This window comes from Trachypithecus francoisi, unplaced genomic scaffold (genome assembly GCF_009764315.1).
Source record: "Trachypithecus francoisi isolate TF-2019V2 unplaced genomic scaffold, Tfra_2.0 Lachesis_group15, whole genome shotgun sequence".
NCBI lineage: Eukaryota > Metazoa > Chordata > Mammalia > Primates > Cercopithecidae > Trachypithecus > Trachypithecus francoisi.
Genome location: NW_022681460.1, coordinates 23059137 through 23083072, shown reverse-complemented (window position 1 = coordinate 23083072; position 23936 = coordinate 23059137). Strand labels below are relative to the sequence as shown.

The window sequence follows — 23936 nt, the reverse complement described above, 5'->3', positions numbered from 1 at the left end:
CATACACTGCTTACTAATGTTAGAAAAGGGGCATTTTTTTAAAATGCTAAATTTAGATCATATTGTTCTATGACACCCTTTAATGAGGAAAGCACCCTCTACCCTATATGTAAATTGGGCATTAGAGCAGGGGTCACCGAACCCTGGTACTGGTCTGTGACCTGATAGGAACCAGGTTGCACAGCAGAGGATGAACAGCCAGCAAGGGAGCATTCCAGCCTGAGCTCTGCCTCCTGTCAGATCAGTGGGGGCATTAGATTCTCATAGGAGCGTGAACCCTATTGTGAATTGCTCATGTGAGGGATCTAGGTTGTGTACTCCTTATGAGGATCTAACTAATGCCTGATGATCTGAGGTGAAACAGTCTCATCTCGAAACCATCCCCCGTTACCCCCATCCTCCATTCCCTGGGAGGAAAAATTGTCTTCCACGAAACCGGTCCCTGGTGCCAAAAATGTTGGGGACTGTCAAAATTAGAGGTCCTGTCAACTAGACCTTATTTAATTTTTAAAATTGAAATTCTAACTGGAGAATATGGCTAAATAATCAGAAATTTTGTTTCCTTTATATGTTTGTGTGTGTGTGTATATGTGTGTATGTGTGTATACATATTCTTTATGTCAAATAAAATGGCTTATTTTCTAAAATAAACTCTTGACTTTTAAAATCATTACTATATTTTTTTTTCTCAGAGTCTGAATCAATACTAGCCCAATAAATAAGTCACTTATATGGAGAATGCAAGAGTTTTTCCAAATCATAACATTTATTTCACTAAAGTGTCAAATTTCTACTTAAAATTCAGAGTAGAATTCACATTTCTGTTTGAGTCCTAACTGTTCTGGAAAGTGTATGCTTCTCCTAAGGAAATCATTCCAATTTGTTGGTCAAGATGCTTGCTTTTAAAATCTTATCAATGCAAAAGGAATGCTTATTTTATGGTAGTGGAGGACTACCAGGATAAGTCTTAATAATACAAATGAATAAATAATCAAGAAATTTGCCATCACAAATAATGTAGGCAAATTCTAATACTTTTATCTGTGTTCGTAATCACTGATTTTAGAAAGTTGCTATAGAAGGTAGAAAGGAACCTTGAGTGACCAGCTGGTACTGTCTCTTTGCTTTAGGCAAAATGTCTAGGATCCCTCTAAGACAGATATCTATTTCTTTCTCTGGCATCTCAAGAAATGGGACTTCTTATCTTCCCATGGTATTGCATTCTGTTGTTTTATTAGATACATGAAGTGAACCTTTTTCTTGGTCTAAATGTAATCTGCCCTTAATATGGCAAATATTTTGAAGAGTAAACGGCCAGATGATCTGTTTCTTGCACATAATTTTCCTTTATATTAAAAAAAGTTTCTCTGCTAATCATTTAAATATATTGATACTTTGGTCTTCAATCCTAAATTTTGTTGATTACTTAAGAAACTTATCATTCTCACACATTCTATCCAGAAAGCTAGTTAATGCCATGAAGGGGAAATGCTTATTATTCTGATTGATGTTTCCCAACACTTTCTGTTTTCCTATGCTTAATTTTTGGAGAAAGCTGATTTTATGTGTAACATCTATAGGTAGATTTTGACTTACATGTAGTAAAAGCATCCAAATTCTTTCTTCTTCAAGTTAAGAAATCCTTGGAATGATTTAAATGGAAGAGATATCCTTTTTTAAAGATTAAAAAATAGACTATTTTAGTAGCCATGGAATAATCAATTTTTTTCTGAATTAAATGCTATAATGCTAAGGTAAAGATTACTTAGATTCCAAAACAAAATACTTGGCATGATGAGGTGAAGATTTTCTGGGGGAAAAAAAAATCTAGCAAAATTATGCTACCTATTGTAAATCATTTTGCCAACTTATTTAGATTTTTAACCTCTAGCAATAACAGATTATTTTGATAAATTATTCATATTTCTGCATTGTACACCTTTTGCAATTTGCATATCTGGCTGCAAATAGGCCCTTCTTTCAGGCTTCAGTCCCCTTGGTCACACAGGATGGCCAAAGGCTGCTTCATGATTAATTTCATCTCAATAGGGTAATTATCATACTGAAATGAAGCAGTGCCCCTGAAATATGCTTTCCTGGGGCTATAAGTACAAGAGGCTTAGCCTAGAGCTTTCAAGTATGTAGTAACTTTTAGCTTAAATGTTAACCTTTCTCTATTTTGGTACTATCTATATCTAAAAATAACACTGGATTTTATAAGAATAGAAAACAATAATTTAGAATTTGATCTAGCAACTCATTGGACTGCAAGATAATTTGTCATTAGTTTCCACTGTCTTACACGAAAAATAAAGGATGTATATATTTTGAGGGGTCAAGGTTTTCTATTGCTGGGTCAAATTGTAGCTGCTGAATTAATAAACATGAATTTATCTCCTGGTCTATGGAAAAGCCATTTAACTTTTCTATATTTAGTTTTCTTACCTAAGAAAATAAGAACAGTTGGCCGGGCACAGTGGCTCACGCCTGTAATCCCAGCACTTTGGGAGGCCAAGGCAGGTGAATCACGAGGTCAGGAGTTCGAGAGCAGCCTGACCAACATGGTGAAACCCTGTCTTTACTAAAAATACAAAAAATTAGCTGGGCACAGTGGTGGATGCCTGTAATCGCAGCTACTCAGGAGGCTGAGGCAGGAGAATCATTTGAACTTGGGAGGCGGAGGTTGCAGTGAGCCAAGATCGTGCCACTGCATGCCAGCCTGGGCGACAGAGTGAGACACTGTCTCAAAAAAAAAAAAAAAAAAAAAGAACATTCTAAGTTCCTTGTAATTTTGAAGAAATAGCAAGAGACAGCTTTTAAAGCTGTTTTCCTTTCTTTGGAAAATTAATAAAAGAAATTTGATTCATAATTTGAACCCTGAAAAAATGTTTATCTCAAACATTTTTTAATAGCTCTTTAATAGTATTGCAATATTTTCATTTTTTGCTATTTGTTTCCCCTCTTCTTTTATCAAAATCCATTCAAATTAATTAAAAATTTGCAAATTTTTCTAAATTAGTTAATTTTACAAAATTCCCAACTGCAATGTGGGTTGCCATATATTCTGCTAAAAATCTAGTTCTGAAATTTAGAGTTAATACACTTTCTGAATAACACATATCAGTGATCAAAGAGAAAAAGAGATTTTGCATCATCTTAAAAGTGAAATAGATTCCCGAACTTAATGTTCCATTTCAAAGCAGTCAATTGGATCTTTGTTTTCATTTTTATACTTAGATATTCTGTGCCATTTCTTACATGTTTCCTAGAGGCAATTTTTCCAGCAGTTTGTTGACTCTGGAGTTATAAAGTTGAATAAGTGACAATCAATCAGTAATCTCAGGGAATTTATAGGGTAGTAGGAAGGGAAGTTATACAAGTAAATAATTGTATTATTTCATGTTGAAATGGAAATCTGTAGTGTGGAGGTCAGTGGGTTGGGTATTGTCAATAACAAGGACAAAGTCTGTGTGGTAGGAGCCCACTACCTGCTTTACCATCTGCTGCTACTCATTCTCCTGCCCCTGTCAGTTCCTCTCTCTAATGTCCAGTCACTTCACTGCAGCTGGGAGGACCTTTCTTACTTATTTTGTTGTTACTATAAGTAAGGGACTTACATGTTATTCAGGTATTTGAATAACACTGCTTATTGTCTCTTGTGAAGTAATAATTGATCTCTACCAACTTATTCTAAAATTAAAACATAATAAATACATTGATTTTTTTCAGAGATGGGAGAATGCTCAAAAACATGTAAGATGTGAATAGGATTTTCAACAATATTATTATTCTTTATCTGCTGTCCATTAGCCAAAGACCAATTCTGGCAGCTGACAATGTAGCAGTCCATTTGCCACTAAAGTTATATGAAACCTATTTTTGAAAATGTATTGGATTTGCACTTTACATTAAATGAAGTAAAAATATAAACAGTGTCCTAGAAATGAAAAGTTAATCGTATTAAACTAATATTTAAATCTCTGTGCAAAAAATTGGCTCTTTAACAAAATGTTTGCAGACTAATGATATCTTTTCAGATTTGTAAATCAGATTGTTCCATGTCTATGGAATCAGAAGACATTGAAACATTTGGCCCATCTGATTCATGACAATTTGTTTATATAAATACAACATGTTTCAGGGATCTACAAATACTAACTTCTCTAATAATTTCCTTTGAAAACACCCCCAAGTGAATTATGCTGACATTTTAATCTAGGCCCATCCTGTCTCTGATTTAAAAGTCCAAAATACTATTTATCAATTTCAGAATTACTGTAATCTTTAGTTGAATATTGTTATGGTCATCTGTTTTTTATTTAAATCATTGTACTTTATTTCCAAAATCATAGCTATAAACAAAACTATGACAAGATAAAATGATTTGATATAATGAAATTTTCATTAGAATATGTGTAGTGCAGGCAGTACAGATGAAATACTTTAGTAGGTGTTGGAAACAGTGGGTTCATTATCCTGTCTTCTTTTTTTTTTTTTTTTTTTTTTTTTGAGACGGAGTCTCGCTCTGTCGCCCAGACTGGAGTGCAGTGGCCGGATCTCAGCTCACTGCAAGCTCCGCCTCCCGGGTTCACGCCATTCTCCTGCCTCAGCCTCCCGAGTAGCTGGGACTACAGGCGCCCGCCACCGCGCCCAGCTAGTTTTTTTGTGTTTTTTTAGTAGAGACGGGGTTTCACTGTGTTAGCCAGGATGGTCTCGATCTCCTGACCTCGTGATCCGCCCGTCTCGGCCTCCCAAAGTGCTGGGATTACAGGCTTGAGCCACCGCGCCCGGCCTATCCTGTCTTCTTTATTTTTGTATAGGTTTAGAATTTTCCCTAACAAAAATGTAGTTTCTTTTGTAGTTGGCAGAAATCAAAAGGAGACAGAAAAATTACTTATAATGAAAATTTGTCTATCTGGATTAATGTGTTTTCAGTAGTACAATATTTGGTGCAGCCTTCTTGTGTCATACATGTATGAACTCAGGGTCGATTTGCTCCCCTAATGTCATGCAATTTTGAAAATGGAAATGCTATGCAAGAGCATATGTCAAATCTGATCTTCTTTGCGTGTGTCCTCAATAGTTTCAAGGATGATATTGTTGTTGGCTGGATGCAAGCTGGCAGAATTACTGAAAAGGCATTTGGTTTTAAACTGTTAATTTCTATTGAGATGTAGATCATGTAGTAGGTTGTGAGCTAATATTTTAGACGGGTGCAAATGCAGTTGAGGTTGGTGCAACTGCAATTGCGTTTGCACCAACCTCATAAATGAACTTTAAAGCTTAAAATCAGAGAAGGAATAGATGGAGTTATGAGGGCCAAACATGATACTGTCACGATCCGGAGATTTTCCTCCATTAAAATCATACTTTTGCAGGTAGACATTGTAGAATGACCTCTTTAAAATACACTTTTACCTGGAAACAGTATCTTCAATGCATCAGTATGCATTTGTGGACTGTTTTCTTTGGCCTGTGTTGGGGACGGGACAATGAGGTGCACGGAAGACTTAGGGAGGGAACTAAGTCTTAGTAGAAAGAAGAGCCCATAGGTAAGGAACCCGTTTTAGGGTTCCTAAAATCAATAAAATCAACGCCCAATCAATATGCACAGTATGCACACAGCCAAACCCAGGACAGACTAAGGTTATTAAAGAGGTAAATTCCATTGAGAGATGACAAACCTGTTGGGACACTCAAATGGGAAAAGCTCAGCAATCAGGGGCATGTTTCTGAACCTGACCCCTGAGGGAGAAAGCAGCTGACGGAGAAACCCAGCGGTCTGTGGGAGAAATGATAAGGCCCTAGGAAAAGCACTACATAATTTGCAGGTGTGTGAGACCTCGGTGGTCTAATATAATCTTAGGTGCGATGGGCTTGTTTAGGATCAGTGATTTAAGAGGATATAAAGAAAAAGAGAAGACAGAAGGAAGATTGGCTGCAAAGTTTTGCAAATCTTTATACAAATTCTAAAGTACTTTACCTACTGATATTTTAAAATCTTTTTCTTTAACATTTAATTCCAAACTACTGTATAATTTTCTAATATTTTGAGATCTCCAGGAAGTAAAACATCTGAGCAGAATGGTGTTCTTTTGTTGAAAATTTTGGTCATATTATTTTCTTCCTTTCTTCCATTGGTTTTGGTCAACAATGATTTAATACTTGTCCATTAAATGTCAGTCATATATAATTACTAATTGAGACCATCTAGTCTAGGTTTGACAAAGATGGTACTAGCATGCATGCATGCATGCAGTTTTCCTCCAGAAAAAAATGAATTATGAAAATATCAAGGGTAGACTTAATTCAGTTTTGGCAAAAAATATTTTGTCTGAAGAAATAGCTATAGTAATTAGAATTATTTATGGATCAAATAATATGTATTTTATATAACAACAAATAAAAATTAGCATTTTTATAATCATGGTTATATATAAATGAATAATTATTTTACCAACAAGAGGTAAAGCATGAATTAGAAATCAAATCAACATTAAACAAGTTATAACTAACATTTGACAACAATTAAATGAAAGATTGAACATATATGTGAATCAACTACTACATATACACCTAACTTCGTGTCCACACCTAATTATTCCTAAACATGTGATGAATGAATGAAAGTGAATATCTAAAACAAATGACCCAATCTTACTTTCCATTATTAAATAATAATTCAATTATTGAAAACAGTAAAGACAATCAGAAACCACACTAAGCCAAATGTGAAGTGAGCCACTATTTTTTGAAATTTTTATTTACCCATTATTTCCCATTCTGATTAAGTATATTTAAATGTTTATCATGTAAACTGTTTAAGATAAATCCTGTTTCTTTAAAGGAAAAATTCTGAACAAAGGAGAAAAAAAATTGTAAAAATTGTAGAACAAGAGGGAAGAAAGATCCAAAATGAAGCTTGCTCATTCTCTCGCCTCATTCTTTGCCCAGGGCCACACAAATAGTGATTGGTGCCACTGCAGTTTAGGGAAGGGCATTTTAGAGTCAAAGGCTTGAACTTGAGATTGGTTGTTCCAGGCTTTATTCTCACATTAGTCCCTAAGGGACCTTCAGTAAGTCATCTTATTTGGTTCTACGTGTACCATCGATTTCAAAGGACTGATAATACCTACATAAGTTACATAGAATTCTGAGATTTTCAAATTCGGATGCTCAACAAATGCAAAGTGATATTCCATGGCCAGTTAACAGTGAGGCAAAACAGTTTTTGGAATGTTTATCTTATGCTTTAAATTGCTTCAGTCATGTTTTTCTTTCAGTAAGCTCAATTCTCAGCAATTCCTCTAATAACTGTTTATTTCTTAACAAAAATTCTGCGTGTCAAAGGCAACACTTTTTATGCTCGTTTGTGTTTGTGCTCCCCTGCCCCTGTTTTATTTATATATTTTTCCAAAATTGTACTTCATGGTAATTTATGTTTTTTTTTTTTTTTTCATTCTAAGAGCCCGGAAAAGCTCCTGAAACCAAACAAGGGACTGTAAAAATTGCAGCACAAGGTAAGCAATAAAATACTTGAAAAATCATGGCTTTTTTTTTTTATTTTTTTAACATCTATAGCACTTGATTGACAAAAGCAAAAACTGTTTATTGCAGAATAGCACCATCTGCTGGGATACTGCAAAAAAAAAAATTGTTGAATGAAAATACACAGTTTAAGTATTTATTTAGTAATTAGCAAACATGATTGAGAGTAATGCCAGATTTGCAGAGGAAATGCCAAAGGACCCAATAACTAGTCTTGGCTCCAAGTTTCAGTATTTGAGCTTTATGTGTATTTTTAAAAATAAGCCATAGATGTGCATAAAGAAATACAGACACGGATATAAAATAACGTACACTTTTCTATAATTTTCAGTATACCTTGTAATTTATGTCACATGAGAAAATCAGAATGTTATTAAATTAATAGTACTTCATAAACATCAAAACTGTAAAAATTGGGTTCCAGATATGGCTATAAAATAATTATCCTATTTTTATGAGCCGTCTAGGAAAATTAGCTTCCTCATTTATGAATATCTTCAGGATATCAAAAGTCCTTTCGTCTCACATCATGAGGCTTAATTTGATGAAAGCATAAGGGAAGGGTACAAGTATTCTGTTTTTGTCATGTGGCAAAACTTTATGGAACACACTTAGAAAATAAAAGATACAATATTTACTGGAGAAGATCTTTATCATCTCTTCTATGCTAATTATATAATATCAAGCAATAAAGGAGATACACATAGGTGGTGGTACAATTTTCAGGGGGTAGAAGTCTCTCATAACAGACTCCTTAGCATATTACATGATGTATGACTGAATTTATTGTATCTGAGCAAAATTTTTCTCTTGTGTTTAATCTCAGACCCAACAACATGCAGAATCACCCCCCAAAATATTGGTAACATGGGTTTGTTAAATGCCATTTGACTCAATGGGTTTGTTAAATGCCATTGTTTGTCTGTGAGCAAAACAAGCTAGAATTGTTAAAAGCAGTGACACCAGTTTTCAGTTTTCGTGTTGAAAAACTTGTTTTTCTTTAGGAAAGTTCTGATAGGAAATATAGTAAATATTATGAATGGTAGAAAGGCAGGACAAATAGTATTACCTTTGATTTTTTAATACATGAAAACGCAGGTCAGGGTGAGTTCCTCAAGCCAATGACTACCAGTTTAAGAAATCATTGCTATTAGTGTATATACATTCTCATAGAAAAGCACAATCACCTTAGGCCCCTTCTGTTTGACTGAGACTTCTGAGGACCATAGTGTAGATATGGAACTATAACTTGAGGCAGGAATTTTGTGTTAGTTACTTCAGCCTCATGTTAGAGGTGTTCATGAGGAAGAAAATTAAGAGATATCCGAAAATTTGCTTCATATTTGAGCTTGAGTCTAGGGGCTCTTTAAACTACATTTAACCATTCAAGATTTAAAATACATTGGACAAGGCAACTTCAGAGTTTATTGTTTTGGAGTAAAATGTTTATTTTTGAGTAAATAGTAACATAGAGTTTCAAAGTCTTGTTAGAATTATCCTTGGAAGGAAATTGGATGAAAAGATTGGTGAAGCACAGTGAACAAGGCCAGAGTGAGGTATTCTGTGTATACATTTACTAAAATAAAAATGACACACCAATTCAGGGACACACCAAAGCAGAATTGCATATTTTTCACGTCTTTGCAAATCCCCCATAGATCTTTCTTAGCTATGTTTATTTTAATGCCATAGGCATATAATTAAATTATGCATAGAAATAATTAATATTTGCAAGTACTTCACGTGGAGACAAAACTTACACAAAATTGGCAATAATCCTATAGTAGACTGATGTTTTTGAAGTATAAGTGACAAAATTGATCATGATCTTTGTGGCATGGTAAAATGCTAGATTAGATCTGTTCATTTATTTATTTTTAACTTTTACAACCAAGGACATATTAAAAATCTGGTTTCCATACATATGTATGTGTATATGTTCATATTTATTTATAACTATTATTAAGATGTAGCATATATTCTTTGGAATTTTAAAATAATTTAAGGAAAATTATTTTACCAAACTTTTGAGGCACTGAGGAGGCTACAAAATAAATATCTCACTACTATAGGAAATTCCAATTTGGAGATCTAACAGATTTAGGTAAATATAAGGAAAGGCTTTTGTTTCTATTAAGACATGAGACAATAACTTCAAATAGGATGGTGGCAATGACAAGAAAAAGACCACAAATGTCATTAACATTTTGAAGAACTAATGTCTGATAGAATATATGAAAAGAAACAAAGGAAAGAACAAAAATGATACTGAGCTTTGGAACTTGGGTAATGAGGAGATCATCTATCTCCATTGTCACTGTAAACTGTAAACTGAAACTATCAAACATACAAGAATGGGAAAAAAAAAGATGCATGTGTATGCATGCATGGTTGCATCTCTACATGCTTATGTACAGATTTCAAGGGAAGAGACTAGCTGAAGGGAAAAGATGATTCACTCTTCAGTGGATGAATGTGAGCGGAAGGAGAATAATTGGACAATAATTTTTTTGTAGCCAATTAGAATTTAGGTGGGAAATCAATCTAGTTCATAGGTATTATATTAAAAAATTGTTGGGAGAAATCGATATAGACCCAAATTGGAAAGGAAGGAGAGAGATGGGGAATTAATTTTTTAGTCAGGTGCAATGGTGAGGTAGACACCTAGTGATATTAAAATGCCAAAGAGTGAACACATGAAAAATTAAACTCAGGTTAAAAGATGGAGTTATGTGCACTCTGTGTTAGTATATTTCCACTGGCTTTTTTCTTCTGGATTCCTAAAGCAAATGTTAAGAATTTCCCGGATACTATAGGAAGAGTATAGAAAGAGAACAACATCAACAAAACTAGAATGTTAGCCATTCCAGTTTTTTTACAATGCAAAAACCAAAACCCAGTTATTCAGAACCATGTCTACTCAGTAAATTCAAGAGTCATCCAATCCCATAACAGAGTTAAGTAGATGAAAACCAGGCAAGCTGTATTTGAGGACCAGAAGTGGGACACATGGAACACAAGCTACAAAACCGTTCTGGAAACAATTGAATTCCGAGACCCTGGCTTTAATTAGCTTGTGGGCCTGGAATCCAGGTTGGCAGATAACATGGCCTTCCAACTGGTGATAAACAAAAGCCATGCACCTTCAAGGGACCCAGGGCAACAACAGAAAATAGAGTCAGTTATGATGGAATAGGTCAAACTGCTTCATTCAACTATCTCCATTGTCACTGTAAACTGGAGACTGAAACTATCAAATATATAAGGATGGGAAAAAAAGAAGATGCGTGTACATGCATGCATGCTTGCATCTCTACATGCATATGTGCAGATTGTTTTTCATGTATTATTTTATAAATCAAAAAATGTGTTGCAGTTTAACAAGATTTTGCTAATTCTTGAAGGAATTTAAGTTTCAGAGGCTTTCTTGTCTGTAGAATAGACAAGAAACTATGGTTTTGTTAAATGTATTCACATTCTCAGCCCTTTTTTTTGTCATTGGTCAAGGCCTTTGTCAGGTTGCCCTTTACACATGTGTTTATGGTTAAATTGATGAAGTTTAGAGCTCAGAGCAATTCATTGACCCGAGCTCCTTCAAGGGGGTAATTTTGTGTTGTTTTATTTTGTCTTTCTTTAAAGAGTTCCCCACACCCTTCCATCCAAATCATGATCAGATGATTTTGAAAATTATAAAATTTTTTGAAGGAAATTCTTATTTTCAATGTAAAGAATCAACAACAAACAAGTCTATTGAGTCAAACTCACAGACTTACTGAAATTAAACCTCATGGCTTTGAAATTCATCAGGCCATGAATTTTGTGTATTATTATATAAGTATATAATATATAATATACATTATGTATATATAATACATATTATATAATATAATATGTATTATATATACATAATGTATATTATATATACTATATAATATATATTATACATATATAAAATAGTATAATATATAATACATAAATATAAAATATATAATATATTATATATTAATAAATAATAAATTAATATATTATATAATATATAATATATAATATACTTATGTTATGTATTATATATCATATAATATAATATATATCATATATCATATACATATAATATGATATATATTATATAACATATTACACATTATATATAATTATATATACATTATTATGTGATATATATGCTATATAATATATAATACAATATAATATAAAATATATAATATAATAAAATATAAAATAATAAAATATAATAAAGCAACAACATGGATCCAGATTTAGATTCGTGGTCCAGCATTAGACAAATATCAGCACAGAGGAAGCCAGAATTCAAAGGTGATTAAAGTGTTCTGTACCTTTTTCTCTATGTAAAAGAAGGCATAAGTTTGCTAAAAGGAGGGTAGGATATTTATTTTCCCTTCCTAAAATTGGGTACTTTATACATCGCTATTATAAATGCAAATGTAGACTGCAGACTGGTATATAACTCCTCAGTAGCTAAGCATAGATAATTTTTTGAATATCACTTCCACTTTTTTTGATTAATCCACTCATAGTCTATATTTTATGACCTTCTAGAAGAGATTGTGGTTTCCTCAGATACAACAATTTAAAATGTAAAATGCATTTACAGTAAGCATATACATATAAATTTGACTTCTTGTCTGTGTAACTCCATATATTTTTATTCTTCTTTTGCTAATGCTTATTTCTGAGTTTACAAAAATCTTTATATGAAGTAATATTTTCTGGTTACACTCCTATCACAGATTTGAATGAGTTTATTAGTGTGTAGATGACCACTGAATTTGTGAATATATGGAATACATTCTCATATTCTGGGGAGTATTCTGAGGAATGGTCATTTCATATGTCTTAACGCCATTTTCATTATTTCAGCAGCAGCTAGAAAGGATGAAAAGAAGGAAGGTATGTTTTATGCAAAATCCCACTGAGCCTTTTGTGAGTACAATTTAGCAATATCCTGAGTTGGAGTTTGACTGCTATCCTGTCTATATTCCCCTCGGATAACTGTATCTATTATGTGCATACATTTTGCATGAATGTACTTTTTCTACTTCACCTCACACAGAAGGGTGAGCTACTTTTTGAAAGCAATTTTAATCTAATCTTTCTCAAGATATAAGGAATAAAGCATAACTTCTCAAAATCCTAGGGTTCCTTCTATGTTGACAGTTCTATCAAATTTCAGAACTGTGTATTATACAGACCCATTCTCATTGGGATTCAAATCAAAATCTTCTAAGTCTTTGGGGTATATAAAACAGTAGTCAAATTTCAATTTCACAGCTTTAAGCTTTTTATCTGTTTGTTTGTTTGTTTGTTTATTTATTTTTCTCCCATTGCTCTGCCTCTAGGATTTTTTTGTTCTATTTTTTCTGGCTTATATACCTCTTTTCATTTTTTCTCCTTTTGAAACATTGTCCATAATCAATATGCAATATTGGAGGAGCTTGGGATGAGCTCTGCTTACGTAAATTCAAGAGATCCAGATTCCATGACCAGCTAAAAAACATATAAAACACTCCTTGTAGACAGCAAGACTGAAATATTGGTATAACCTTCAACCCCGATTTTTTTTTTTTTAATTTTTCCCCTGACATTTAGTCCTCCAGAATTTTCACTTTTACTGAACGATCCTTTTGTTTAATTCTTCCTGTAATAATTAGAACAACCAATCTTCATTTGCAGGATCCAGTTCTTTGTTTGCAATCTCACATTGGCAATTGTGATCTCATGCTAGTCTTACTAACTTTTCATGTCAACCAGAACAATAATCTCCAAAACCAGTGGTCAAGGACTCCTGTGGGTCTCTGAGACCTTTTCAGTGGTTCTACAAGGTTAAAATTATTTTTGTGAGTGATAGGAAGTTTTCATTTGCCTTTCTCACTGTCGTTCTCATTTGAGTTTGCAGTAGAGACTTCTAGAGGCTAAATAATGGTAATAATACAACACAGTAAATGCCCAAGCAGATGTGCAAATCCTATTGCTTTCTCATTAAACCAAACATTAATAATATTCACAAAAGCAATAAAAAAGTCACTCATGTCACCTTTTTCTTTGTATTGGAAAGTGTATTGGTTATAAAAATATGTTATTTATGTTAACATTTAACAGGTTTATTATTTTTAATGAATGCATAAATAATACCATATTTTAAAAATTTCCTCAGCTTTAATTTTTTAAAATTATAAGCATCAATAGAAGCTATGTAAAAAAAGGCTGTTTGGGAGTTTTAATAGTTAAGATTTTAAAGGAGTCCTGAGAGGAAAATGAAAACCTTTGACCAAGATAATTAATTTGCCTCTAATATTACCTCTTTCCAAAATATTCCAAAATATTCAACTGATCCTATTCAACTTTTCGTGTCATAACCTATTTAAAATATTGAGTGGCTTTACACTGACTACTGAATGTACTCTACAAGACTTAACCTGCAATTAAAGTTCTTAAAATTCTTTTTCTGAATCATCTTTCCTGACTGCCTATTAAGCGTACCTCAAAGCAAGGTCATGATCAAGGCCTAAACAATTCCAACAGTAAAGATGCAATGATCCCTTTTGAGATTGAGACAATGTATTACTTTCATAGCAAAGCTCAAGGTTCCAGCTCTTCAAGGTTGTTGCACCACACACCAAAAAGGATGAAGCCCAAACAAAAGGGGCCAGATAATGCAACACAAGTTGGGAACACGTCATTGCTGAGGAGCTAATCCAGACTACAGCAAAATGATTTTGTGGTCTGCAGCTCTATTTCAGGCAACTTTAGGCAGAATCAGGAGGTGATGAGAAACTGCCTCTTGACATCTTTCTGGGAGAGATAGGGAGCCATGTGGGAGGTGGTCTCACAGCAGGTCTTGACAAGCCTCCCTTCTTTCTATGTTCTGGGAGAATCGCAAGGCATCCTGTCAAAACTTAAATGAACTGTGGTTCAAAACTTTACCTGCATGGCCTGTGCGGACATGTGCAAGGTTGCCAGGACATCATGGTGAGCTGTTATCTGATACTCTCACCCAGTTTCTTCCTTTATCATCTTCATCTGTACCAAGTCGTTCTCTATTTTACATGTACAATGTGGCATCTTGCCTTTGTTCTTGCTGTTTTCCTAACAGAGCTTATCCTTTTTCCTTCTCTGAAAATTCATACGTTTTCCTGTCTCTAAAAAGTCGGTCTGATGCTACCAATTAAAAACACTTTCCTGCATGTGTAATCTCCCATTTATATCTCTCTACTATTATTTATTTCTTGCCACCTTGTAATTCATGTTACTTGTGTTTATTTTCCTATTCCTCTAATTGACTTAAGCCTTTTGTCTAAAGGGACCATGTCCAATTAACTTTTATCCCTTATAGAAGATGAGCATATTTCCTTGGTTTGCACATTTCTAAACAAATATATATTCTGTGCTTGCACCGGTAGTATTCAGAACTCAAGATAAATATAGCACCCAGGAGAAATATGAATAAGTACCTGTTTTCTCACACCACAGGCAAGGAATGATTTTTTTTTTTTTTTTTAAACTACTGGGAGGTATATTCCAGTGAGGTTTTTAGGTTTGGAAAGTTATAATTAGCTATTGACTGTTCTTCTTAGGTGTATGTAATCACTAGTTGCTCCTTGAATTGTACTAGCAGATCCAGGTAGATATTATTCATCTAAACTCAGCTTGATTGATGAATTCTTAGCAACTAGAATTCTAGGAATTCCACGTTATCTTCTGAAAGATAGAAATCCACTGAGAACCAGCCAGATGAGATTTATTTTTGACTATAACTAGAGCAAGTAGAGTTGAATACATGTGAGAATTAGTCCCTAGTTCTACGGCTTCCAGATTCAGACCAGAAGATAAATCATGCTGAAAAACAAAGCAAAATTCCTGGTATTCTAATTGACTAAAGTTGTCAATCAGGTAGGTTCCACAAAGGAGATAGAATACTTCAGTACTAGCATTAGTAGGCTATCAGAAAGTTCACTTTTCCCTTCAATATAAATTGGTATTTCATTTTCATCTGGCATCACTTACGAACATAAAAGGCCTTACTTGAGACACTGCTACAGATGAGTGAGTGATGGATTTAACAGATTGCAAACACATCACTGATTTTAAATCACAGGTGCTGGGGGCCTCAATGTTCTTAAAAAACTGCTGCCCAGATGATTGGGCAGGTGGTCTTCAGGAAAGTATATTGACCAAGTAAGCCTTTGTAATGTTTTAAGCTGTTTGAGCCAAGAATGCTGAAAGGGCATACTGAAGTTTAACAGCATATATATTACCAGCTAGTATTAATAGCTCTTCAGAGTCAGTATGTGATCTTTGGACACAAGCACTATAGTTTTAAGTTGCTCTATCACTTTAGTTCTGTATTTCTGTTGCACTGTTGACTCCAAAAGAAAATACACAACTTTATCATGACATTCTGAGTTTCATTTGCCTGACTCTGGACTTCATATGATGTTTTAATCTTTCATTTTAGTACAATTGATATCTGATAAAATATATTATTGATTCTTATTTTTAGGAAATAGAAAGACAGATTAAAATTACAGATATTCTTTAGTTACATTTGCTATATGGAGCTTTCTATCCATTCTAGTATCTGGTCAGAGAATATAGGGATTGGAAATAATCTTGTTCTACTATGTCATGTTTTATCTTCTCTCTGTTCCCACATTTCCCCCAAACTTTAGATTGAATTTATTACTGCATGACCATGTTCTCTTCATAATCCTCCTGTGCTTTTCCTATTGGCTATGTTCTGGACTCAAGAGATTGTTTAGTGAGGAACACACAACTGCTTGGGCAGGCAGAAATCCTATTTCAGTATACTGGAGTCAAACTAATTGATAACTTACAATGGACATTGAACTATCAAGTTTATACCTTAGGCGATTGTATTATAAGATTCTCATATTTTAAGTAGAAGTAGCCACTGCATATTGTTAATATAAAACTGTTTCATGTCATATTTTTTCTATATATTTGAATTGCTTGCTTATCCAATTAAAATAATTATTCAGGAAGAAAATGAATGAGAAAATGTTTGCAAAGCACATGTGTTTCAGATAGCAAATTTAGCCTACTAATTGAAATTTCCTGATGACAAACTAATTAGCAAGAATATTTTTCAGATTGGTTTTCAGAGCTGGGATTAATTAAGAAAAATCTATTCTAAAATTACTTTCATTGTAGTGGGCTGGACACGATAGGGTTTAATAAATGATGAATAAGTAAATGTTTTGTCTCAGGAATCTTATTTTTTAAGTCAAGATTTGTTTCTTTCCCTTGCAAATAAAACATATTCATATTACAGAAAAATTTGAAATTCAGAAAGAGAGGTAATAAAATCTTGCCTAATTATTTACTCTGTCCACAACTAACATTAGTGTGTTGGCGTATTTTCTTCTAATCTTTGTTCATACACACTCACATCACACAACAAGTCGTTTTATGTTATGCTTTTATTTTCATTTTGCATTATTTAATATATCTTATTTAGTTAATATTTTCCAGCATAATCAGCAAAAACATCATTTAAATAATTGTGTATTTTTCTATTGTGTGAACATACCACAAATTCATCAACACTCTCTTATTGTTCAGAGGGTAGTGTTTAATATTCCCATTACTGAGAGACACAAAGTCAAGTCATGAGAAAAGCATTTCCCTACATATATATTTTTATGATAATATTGCTTTTTTTCTCTTTGGATTTCTAGAAATGGAATCACCACATCAAAAAGCATGCTCACTTTTATGACTTTCTGGATTCTTTTCTTAGTTTGTTTCCTAAAATGTGTTTCTAGCTGATGCATCTACAGAGGTGGGACATTACCTTCACCACAATGTTACTGGCATTGATTATCATTTTTACATGAAACAATTTTGTTGACCATCTAACTGCCTTTTGTGAAGAGACAATGAGTCATATCCAGACATTTTAGTTCCCTTTCTTCATCATGGAAGTGAAGTTGTGATACCACCACACCACTGTAAGGCACAGAAGTCCGTAAACTTGCAAACTGTTAGTGAGTGTCTACCATTCTAGGTTCCAAGCCAGATAATTATAAGCCAGAAAACAATTTAGCTACCTTTTGCAGGTATCAATTCATAGTTCATTATTATGGTTCTAATTACAGTAATAGAGAATTTAAAAATTCAGAAACAGTAAAACAGAAACCGTAAAAGGACAAAGAAGATTAAAAAATAAAATATCCGAAGCAAAAATTCAAGCTAAGGTGCTTGCATCTTAAAACAAGTGAACTTTAAAACCTCTTGTTTTCATTTTCAAGTGGTAGGAGCAGAAAGTTTCATGGCCTAAATACTAGAAAATGATAAATTTATCAGATCTAGGCTGAACGCTTATCTACTATAAATGAAATAGATGTCTTTTGACCACTAAATAGACATTACTATGTAACAGTTATAAATATAATGATGTATTCATCAGTAACCCATGAGTCAGCACTAATCTCTTTCTTTTCTATTACCATAAGAATACCTGAATATCTGTATTGAAAATGTATTGATTATTCAAAGAGAGTGCAGCACAATTCACCTGGACTGACTTAGATTGAACAAATGAAAAGTTTCAAGTTAACTACATGAACTCCTAAGCATCTTTATGGAAATAGACCATATATTTACTCAGTTTGATGTTCCATTACCAGGTTATTAACTTATATAGGGAAAACAAAATTTCTTTATAAATTATATGTGGATATATTTTTATTTATTTAAAATATTAACATAAAATATTTTATAGTTTCTCACTCCTGCTTCACTCTAATACTCATTCCCACAAAACAGAACAGTTTCTAAGTCTCCTATTCTAGAAATATATCATGCAAATGATCAATTTTGTTGAATAATCAATTTAATTTCATTGTTTATAGAAAATTGTTGTGAGCTAATCAGCTGTTGATTTATTATATTTGTTTTATTAATAATTTACCTTTGTGTTTTCAGATTCCAAGAAAACAAAAACACCTGCAGAAGGTACTGGACATATTTCTTTTTTTCTGCCTTATGTTTGATTAACCCTGAAATAGCATACCTTCTTAAAGGATTGACATAGAAGAAGGAATTATGTGTGGGATAGAGGAGAAGAAAAAAATGATTGAGATTAAGGGGGAGAGAGAGAGAAAGAGAGAGCCAAATCTATTCTGACAGTACTGCTATGAGAAGTATTTGGCAGTAATAGAAGTAAATACTGCATGTATTTACCTTTCACAGTAATTGTTTCCAAAGAAATGTTTACTTGACAAGAAATGGAAAAATTTTCAGTGTCGAACATTTATTTTACTAGAAAGCACACACTCAATTACTTTTTGACAGACCAGCATCAATTAGGAACTGATTTATCCCTTTCAGTCTTGAATAATTCATTTGGCAAGTATACCTGTGCCTCCTAGACTTGTTCACATAGTGTTTTTATATGTTTAAGAAACACACATCAGGTGTAAATAATTTAAAATGGTTAAACACTATAATCCTCGGTTAATTTATTATCAAATAATGTTTGCCAATCAAATTATGGAAGCACCTACAGTGATTAACAATACCTCATAACCTCACTGTGAAATTTCACCTCACTGTGAAATTTAAGGAGAGAAAATTGGAAGGAGCGGTCGGAAAAATTACAGTCTAATCAATGTGTAGGGTAGTAAATTTTATCTTTAAAGTTTTAAGAGTAATGATTTTGTTTGTATTTCTTTCAGTAGAACAGCCCAAGGGAAAAAGTAAGGAAATGCATGCAGTGTATTTGTGTACATTTTTTTTTTACTACTATTATTTACCTGCTGCTGTATTTAGATCTGGAGTTTTGAATCCGCCTTCCCTATGTTTTATGCATGTGAACTCTTGTTTTTTGTCCAACTGAAAAAAATACACAGTCTGGGGGTTATAGTGGACTGAGAAGCATAGTAATCATTTTTAGAACTCTTTCTCAAGCTCATGCAGTCATCTAACAATACTCTTAACGAGCTTGTAATCAAAAGTAAAACTGCATTCCATTAACACAAACTGACTTATGTTTTTGTAAATTTAGGCCTAATCTGGTTAGTTCTCAGTCCTTTGAAGATTGACTAGAAGTTCTTTTCCAGGCTAGTTTTACAACTTTTTTCCCTTCTTTCTTTTTGTAATCTGTAGCATTTTGGAATGTACATGTGATATATGACATATTTCCCGTAACATAATTTCCCCCAACATGCACTGTGAGCTCTAATTGTGTTGCTATTCAGCCTCATCCACTGTTGCTTTAATACACTATTAAGGCTGTTTGCTAACAATTCGGTCAAGCTCAATATCTGAAGGTATGTCTTTCACAAATATATGTTCTCCTCTGAAGAAAATAAGATATATTTAACAAAAGAAAGCAAAAAAAAAAAAAAAAAAACCTAACCTTATTCAATTTACTATTAAAAATTAGCACATTACCAGCAATATAGAGATGTTAAGAGTCTATTAGTATCAAAAATATGTTTTAAAATACATTCCAATTGAAATATATTTATGTATGTTTTGGCCCTACATAAAGTAAGGATGCTGAGACATTCAACGTCATAAAAATGCTCTAAAATGCCCTGTGGAGACACTCATGAAATTATACTTCAACTCAGCCAGGGGGAGCAATCCATCTGTGGAGAGATGTGAATTCTCTCAGTTCAGATTTGTGTGTGTGCAGAGCTGCTGATGAGTACTGGTACAGCGATACAGAAAGCATTCTATAAACACTGCACTAGCAGGAAAATGGAGGACAACTGGAGATTCGAAAAATAGTAGTAAAGTATATATAGAGAGAGCCTTAGGGCCCTTTATTACAGTTTATATGATTTAAAAGGTCCTGCAGACACTGCAGCTCCTTGTCAATCTTCAGGGCACTGATGCACTTAATAAATAAACTTGCCTTCTCACGCATTCATTCACAACTCAACTATTTCCCTCCTTGAGAAGGTCCGCAGATTGTGACTTGGGTAGCAATAAGGAGAAGAAATAGTTTTCTTCAAAACACCTATCAATTATTTTCAAATTCACTCATTTACTATGGTTTATCATCTAGACTTGCTTTTGTTATTTTTAGTGTTGTATCTTTGAATTTCTTTGATTTGGATTTTTTGTCTTGAGGGTTGCTTTATTCAATGGTACAGCCCAATTTTATATTTTATTTTGCTTTTACTTTTCCAATAATCACAACTTAAAGGTTGTTCACTTTTCAGATATTTTTAATTATGGTTAGGGGAAACGGGATGAAGAGTACGAGACCGTCCTGTACATTTTGTAAACGTTTGTGAGCTATAATTTTTTTCAAAATAAGAAGTAAAAGAGAGAGGCCTCAAAAATCAACCGTAGCATGATTTTGTGGTCCCTGTAGAGTTAAAGGGTAAATCAATGTATATTTAATATGGTAATTCAATAACTACACCATGAGCGATCCTGTATTATGAACCAATTAGCACAGCTGTTTTTCAGCTTGTATAATGGCTTTCTGATAAGATTGAGGGGACTTTGTTTTAACTTTTAATCTTATGTATAGTTGGTATTCAATTTTGATGCATATCGAAATCTGCTTCCAGTACTTTTTTGACTGTCATCACTGATTATTTGTGACTGTCATCACAAATTTCTTAGAAATGTTTTATGATTAGAGCTTCAGTTAAGCAATACCTTAAACAGTGCATTCAATTGCTCTTCATTTGCCAGACAACATTTGATAATGTTCTAATTTTGTTTAATTTTAGCTAAATCGTCATAGCTTCTTCCTTTTGACCTGCAACAATTGGTCAAGCCATTTGTTTCATTTTTTTGTTTTACTGCTTAAAGGCTGCCTTAAATGAGGATAAGTTGCTCATTATACCATACTTGTTTAATGACAAGCCCGACTAACAAAATTGTATACCTGAGAAATTGATGTGGTGACCACAGCATTCTATGACACTCTATATTTTTAAAATATAGTTTGTAGAATTCTTTCAGCATGCGCATATTCTAGTCTTCAAAATCTATTCATTAAATAAAACTTTAAGAATCTTTCCATTCTTTTTCTTTAAAATATCAGATAAAAATGTGTGTATGTTAAAGTATTTCTTGAAAATCTTCTTTTAAATTAAATTGACAAGGTTGTGAAGGCAAAATAAATAAGAATAGAAATGTAGATGATAGCACTTCATATAAAATCAGTGCTTGCAATTCTTATAAAATTAGTCCTTATTATAATGTAAATGTCAGCTTAATCTTGAGAACAAAATAATGCTTTGTCTCATACAATATTGACAAAAGTAGATTCCTGAAAAGAAACGCTATATAAAGAGGACTCCAAAAGGAGCATTTGTTCTAAAAGCAAGGCAAATGTTTTACCCTGAAACTTCTTTTTCTGTTTTAGTGTCTTAAATATATCTCACAAAGCCTTTGTCTTAGCTTAACAGCTATTTCTTCCATGTAAGAAGATTCTTAGAAGAGTCAGTCCACATGAAATGCTCTAATCTTCAACGTTCTGAGAATTACTTTAAAATAACTTCAATAAGGTGGGATGCTGTGGCTCATGCCTGTAAACCTGGCATTTTGAGAGGCTGAGGTGGGTGAATCTCTTAAGTCCAGAAATTTGAGACCAGCCTGACCAACATGGTGAGACTTTGTCTCCACACACACACATACACACACATACACAACAAATCTGGCTACACATGGTGTGTGCCTGTAGACCCAGCTATCTGGGAGGCTGAGATTGGTGGATCAATTAAGCCCAGGAAGTGGAGGCTGCAGTGAACTTGAATTGTAACACTGCGCTACATACAACCTGGCAATAGAACGAGACCCTGTCTCAAAAAACTAAGCCATTTCTTAAAAAGCTGTAGTAATTGTCTTTTGTACTTACTATTTTGACTCAAATTTATTTCATATTGATCTAATATAACAGCAAATTTCATTTTTTTACCCTTTTTGGATTCTAGTTTATTTTTCTGGTTTATCATCTGTAAAAAATTCAAATTCCTCTAATATTCAGAATATTTTGAGGCTGCCCCATAAAGAAACTCCCAAGATAAATGGAAGAAATAATTATTTTAAGTATGCAATCTTAGTCTTTTTTTTTTTTTTTTTTTTTTTTTTGAGGCGGAGTCTCGCTCTGTCGCCCGGACTGGAGTGCAGTGGCCGGATCTCAGCTCACTGCAAGCTCCGCCTCCCGGGTTCACGCCATTCTCCTGCCTCAGCCTCCCGAGTAGCTGGGACTACAGGCGCCCGCCACCTCGCCCGGCTAGTTTTTTTGTATTTTTAGTAGAGACGGGGTTTCACTGTGTTAGCCAGGATGGTCTCGATCTCCTGACCTCGTGATCCACCCGTCTCGGCCTCCCAAAGTGCTGGGATTACAGGCTTGAGCCACCGCGCCCGGCCGCAATCTTAGTCTTTTTATGTAAGCTATTATTAGTTGCTGCAATCTGGCATCAGCACATGCATGTTTCTTTGTGTTCAAATAATTAAGTTGGGATTCATAAACTTTAGAATAATAATAATAACAAGAATAATATGTTTCAGAACAGGAAAAGAAAGAAAAACATGTGGAACCAGGTAACTTTTTAAATTCCTCTGTTCTCACAATTTCATAATATTATTTGATTTGCAATTGAATACTGAATTGCAATTGAATGACATAAAATGCTGATTTTTTTTCTTTCCTTTTTGATACAGCAAAGTCACCAAAGAAAGAACATTCAGGTGAGTAAGTCCACTGTTGCTGGACCCCAAATACTGATGTCCAGGGTTTGTTAATGCTGTAGCCTCAAACAGGTGGTAAGACAGTGGCAGTAAAAGGCAGAGAATGCTTCCATCTCACAGTATTTTTTTCCAAGTTCTTGACATGGACATAACATCAATGCAGCTTTAGAAAATGAAAGCCAAATAAATGTTACACCCTTGCTCCTCAATATGTGTTCTGTGAGCTAGCAGCATCAGGATCACCCAAGAGGTTACTAGAAATGCAGAATTTTTGGCCCCATTCAAGACCTACTGAATCAGAGTCTGCAACTTCACAAGATCCTCAGTGAATTCATCTGTGCAGTATTTGTGAAGTGTACTGTTTCACAGTTTAGTGTAAAAGCAAAACAAAACAAGAACAAAACACTTTCTGTAAATGCATTATACATTGCTTTGTTTTTATAATGTGGAATAATCACCTCCAGCATGTATTATCTCCCTATTCATAATCTTAATAACATTTCCTGAATGTTCAAGGGAGCTGCAATGAGAGTAAAAGTAGATTTTGCCCTAAATATATTTACATTCTGATAAGAAAAAAAAATGATTGAGAGTCAAACAACCAGACAAATAAACCTATCAAAAAAAAAAAAAACCCTAAATGTGTAGTCGTTATGGATACCAAA

The 23936-nt window shown here is 33.6% G+C and overlaps 1 protein-coding gene across 1 annotated transcript in view; it reads left to right on the top strand.

The window, feature by feature from the left end:
• TRDN (triadin) overlaps positions 1-23936 on the top strand; it is a 431045-nt gene that overhangs the window by 235259 nt on the left and 171850 nt on the right. Inside the window, exons 13-18 of the mRNA XM_033234448.1 lie at positions 7467-7520; positions 12445-12474; positions 18532-18561; positions 19284-19304; positions 23092-23124; positions 23245-23271. Of these exons, the coding sequence (XP_033090339.1) occupies positions 7467-7520; positions 12445-12474; positions 18532-18561; positions 19284-19304; positions 23092-23124; positions 23245-23271 (195 nt within the window). The remainder of the gene's footprint in view (positions 1-7466; positions 7521-12444; positions 12475-18531; positions 18562-19283; positions 19305-23091; positions 23125-23244; positions 23272-23936) is intronic.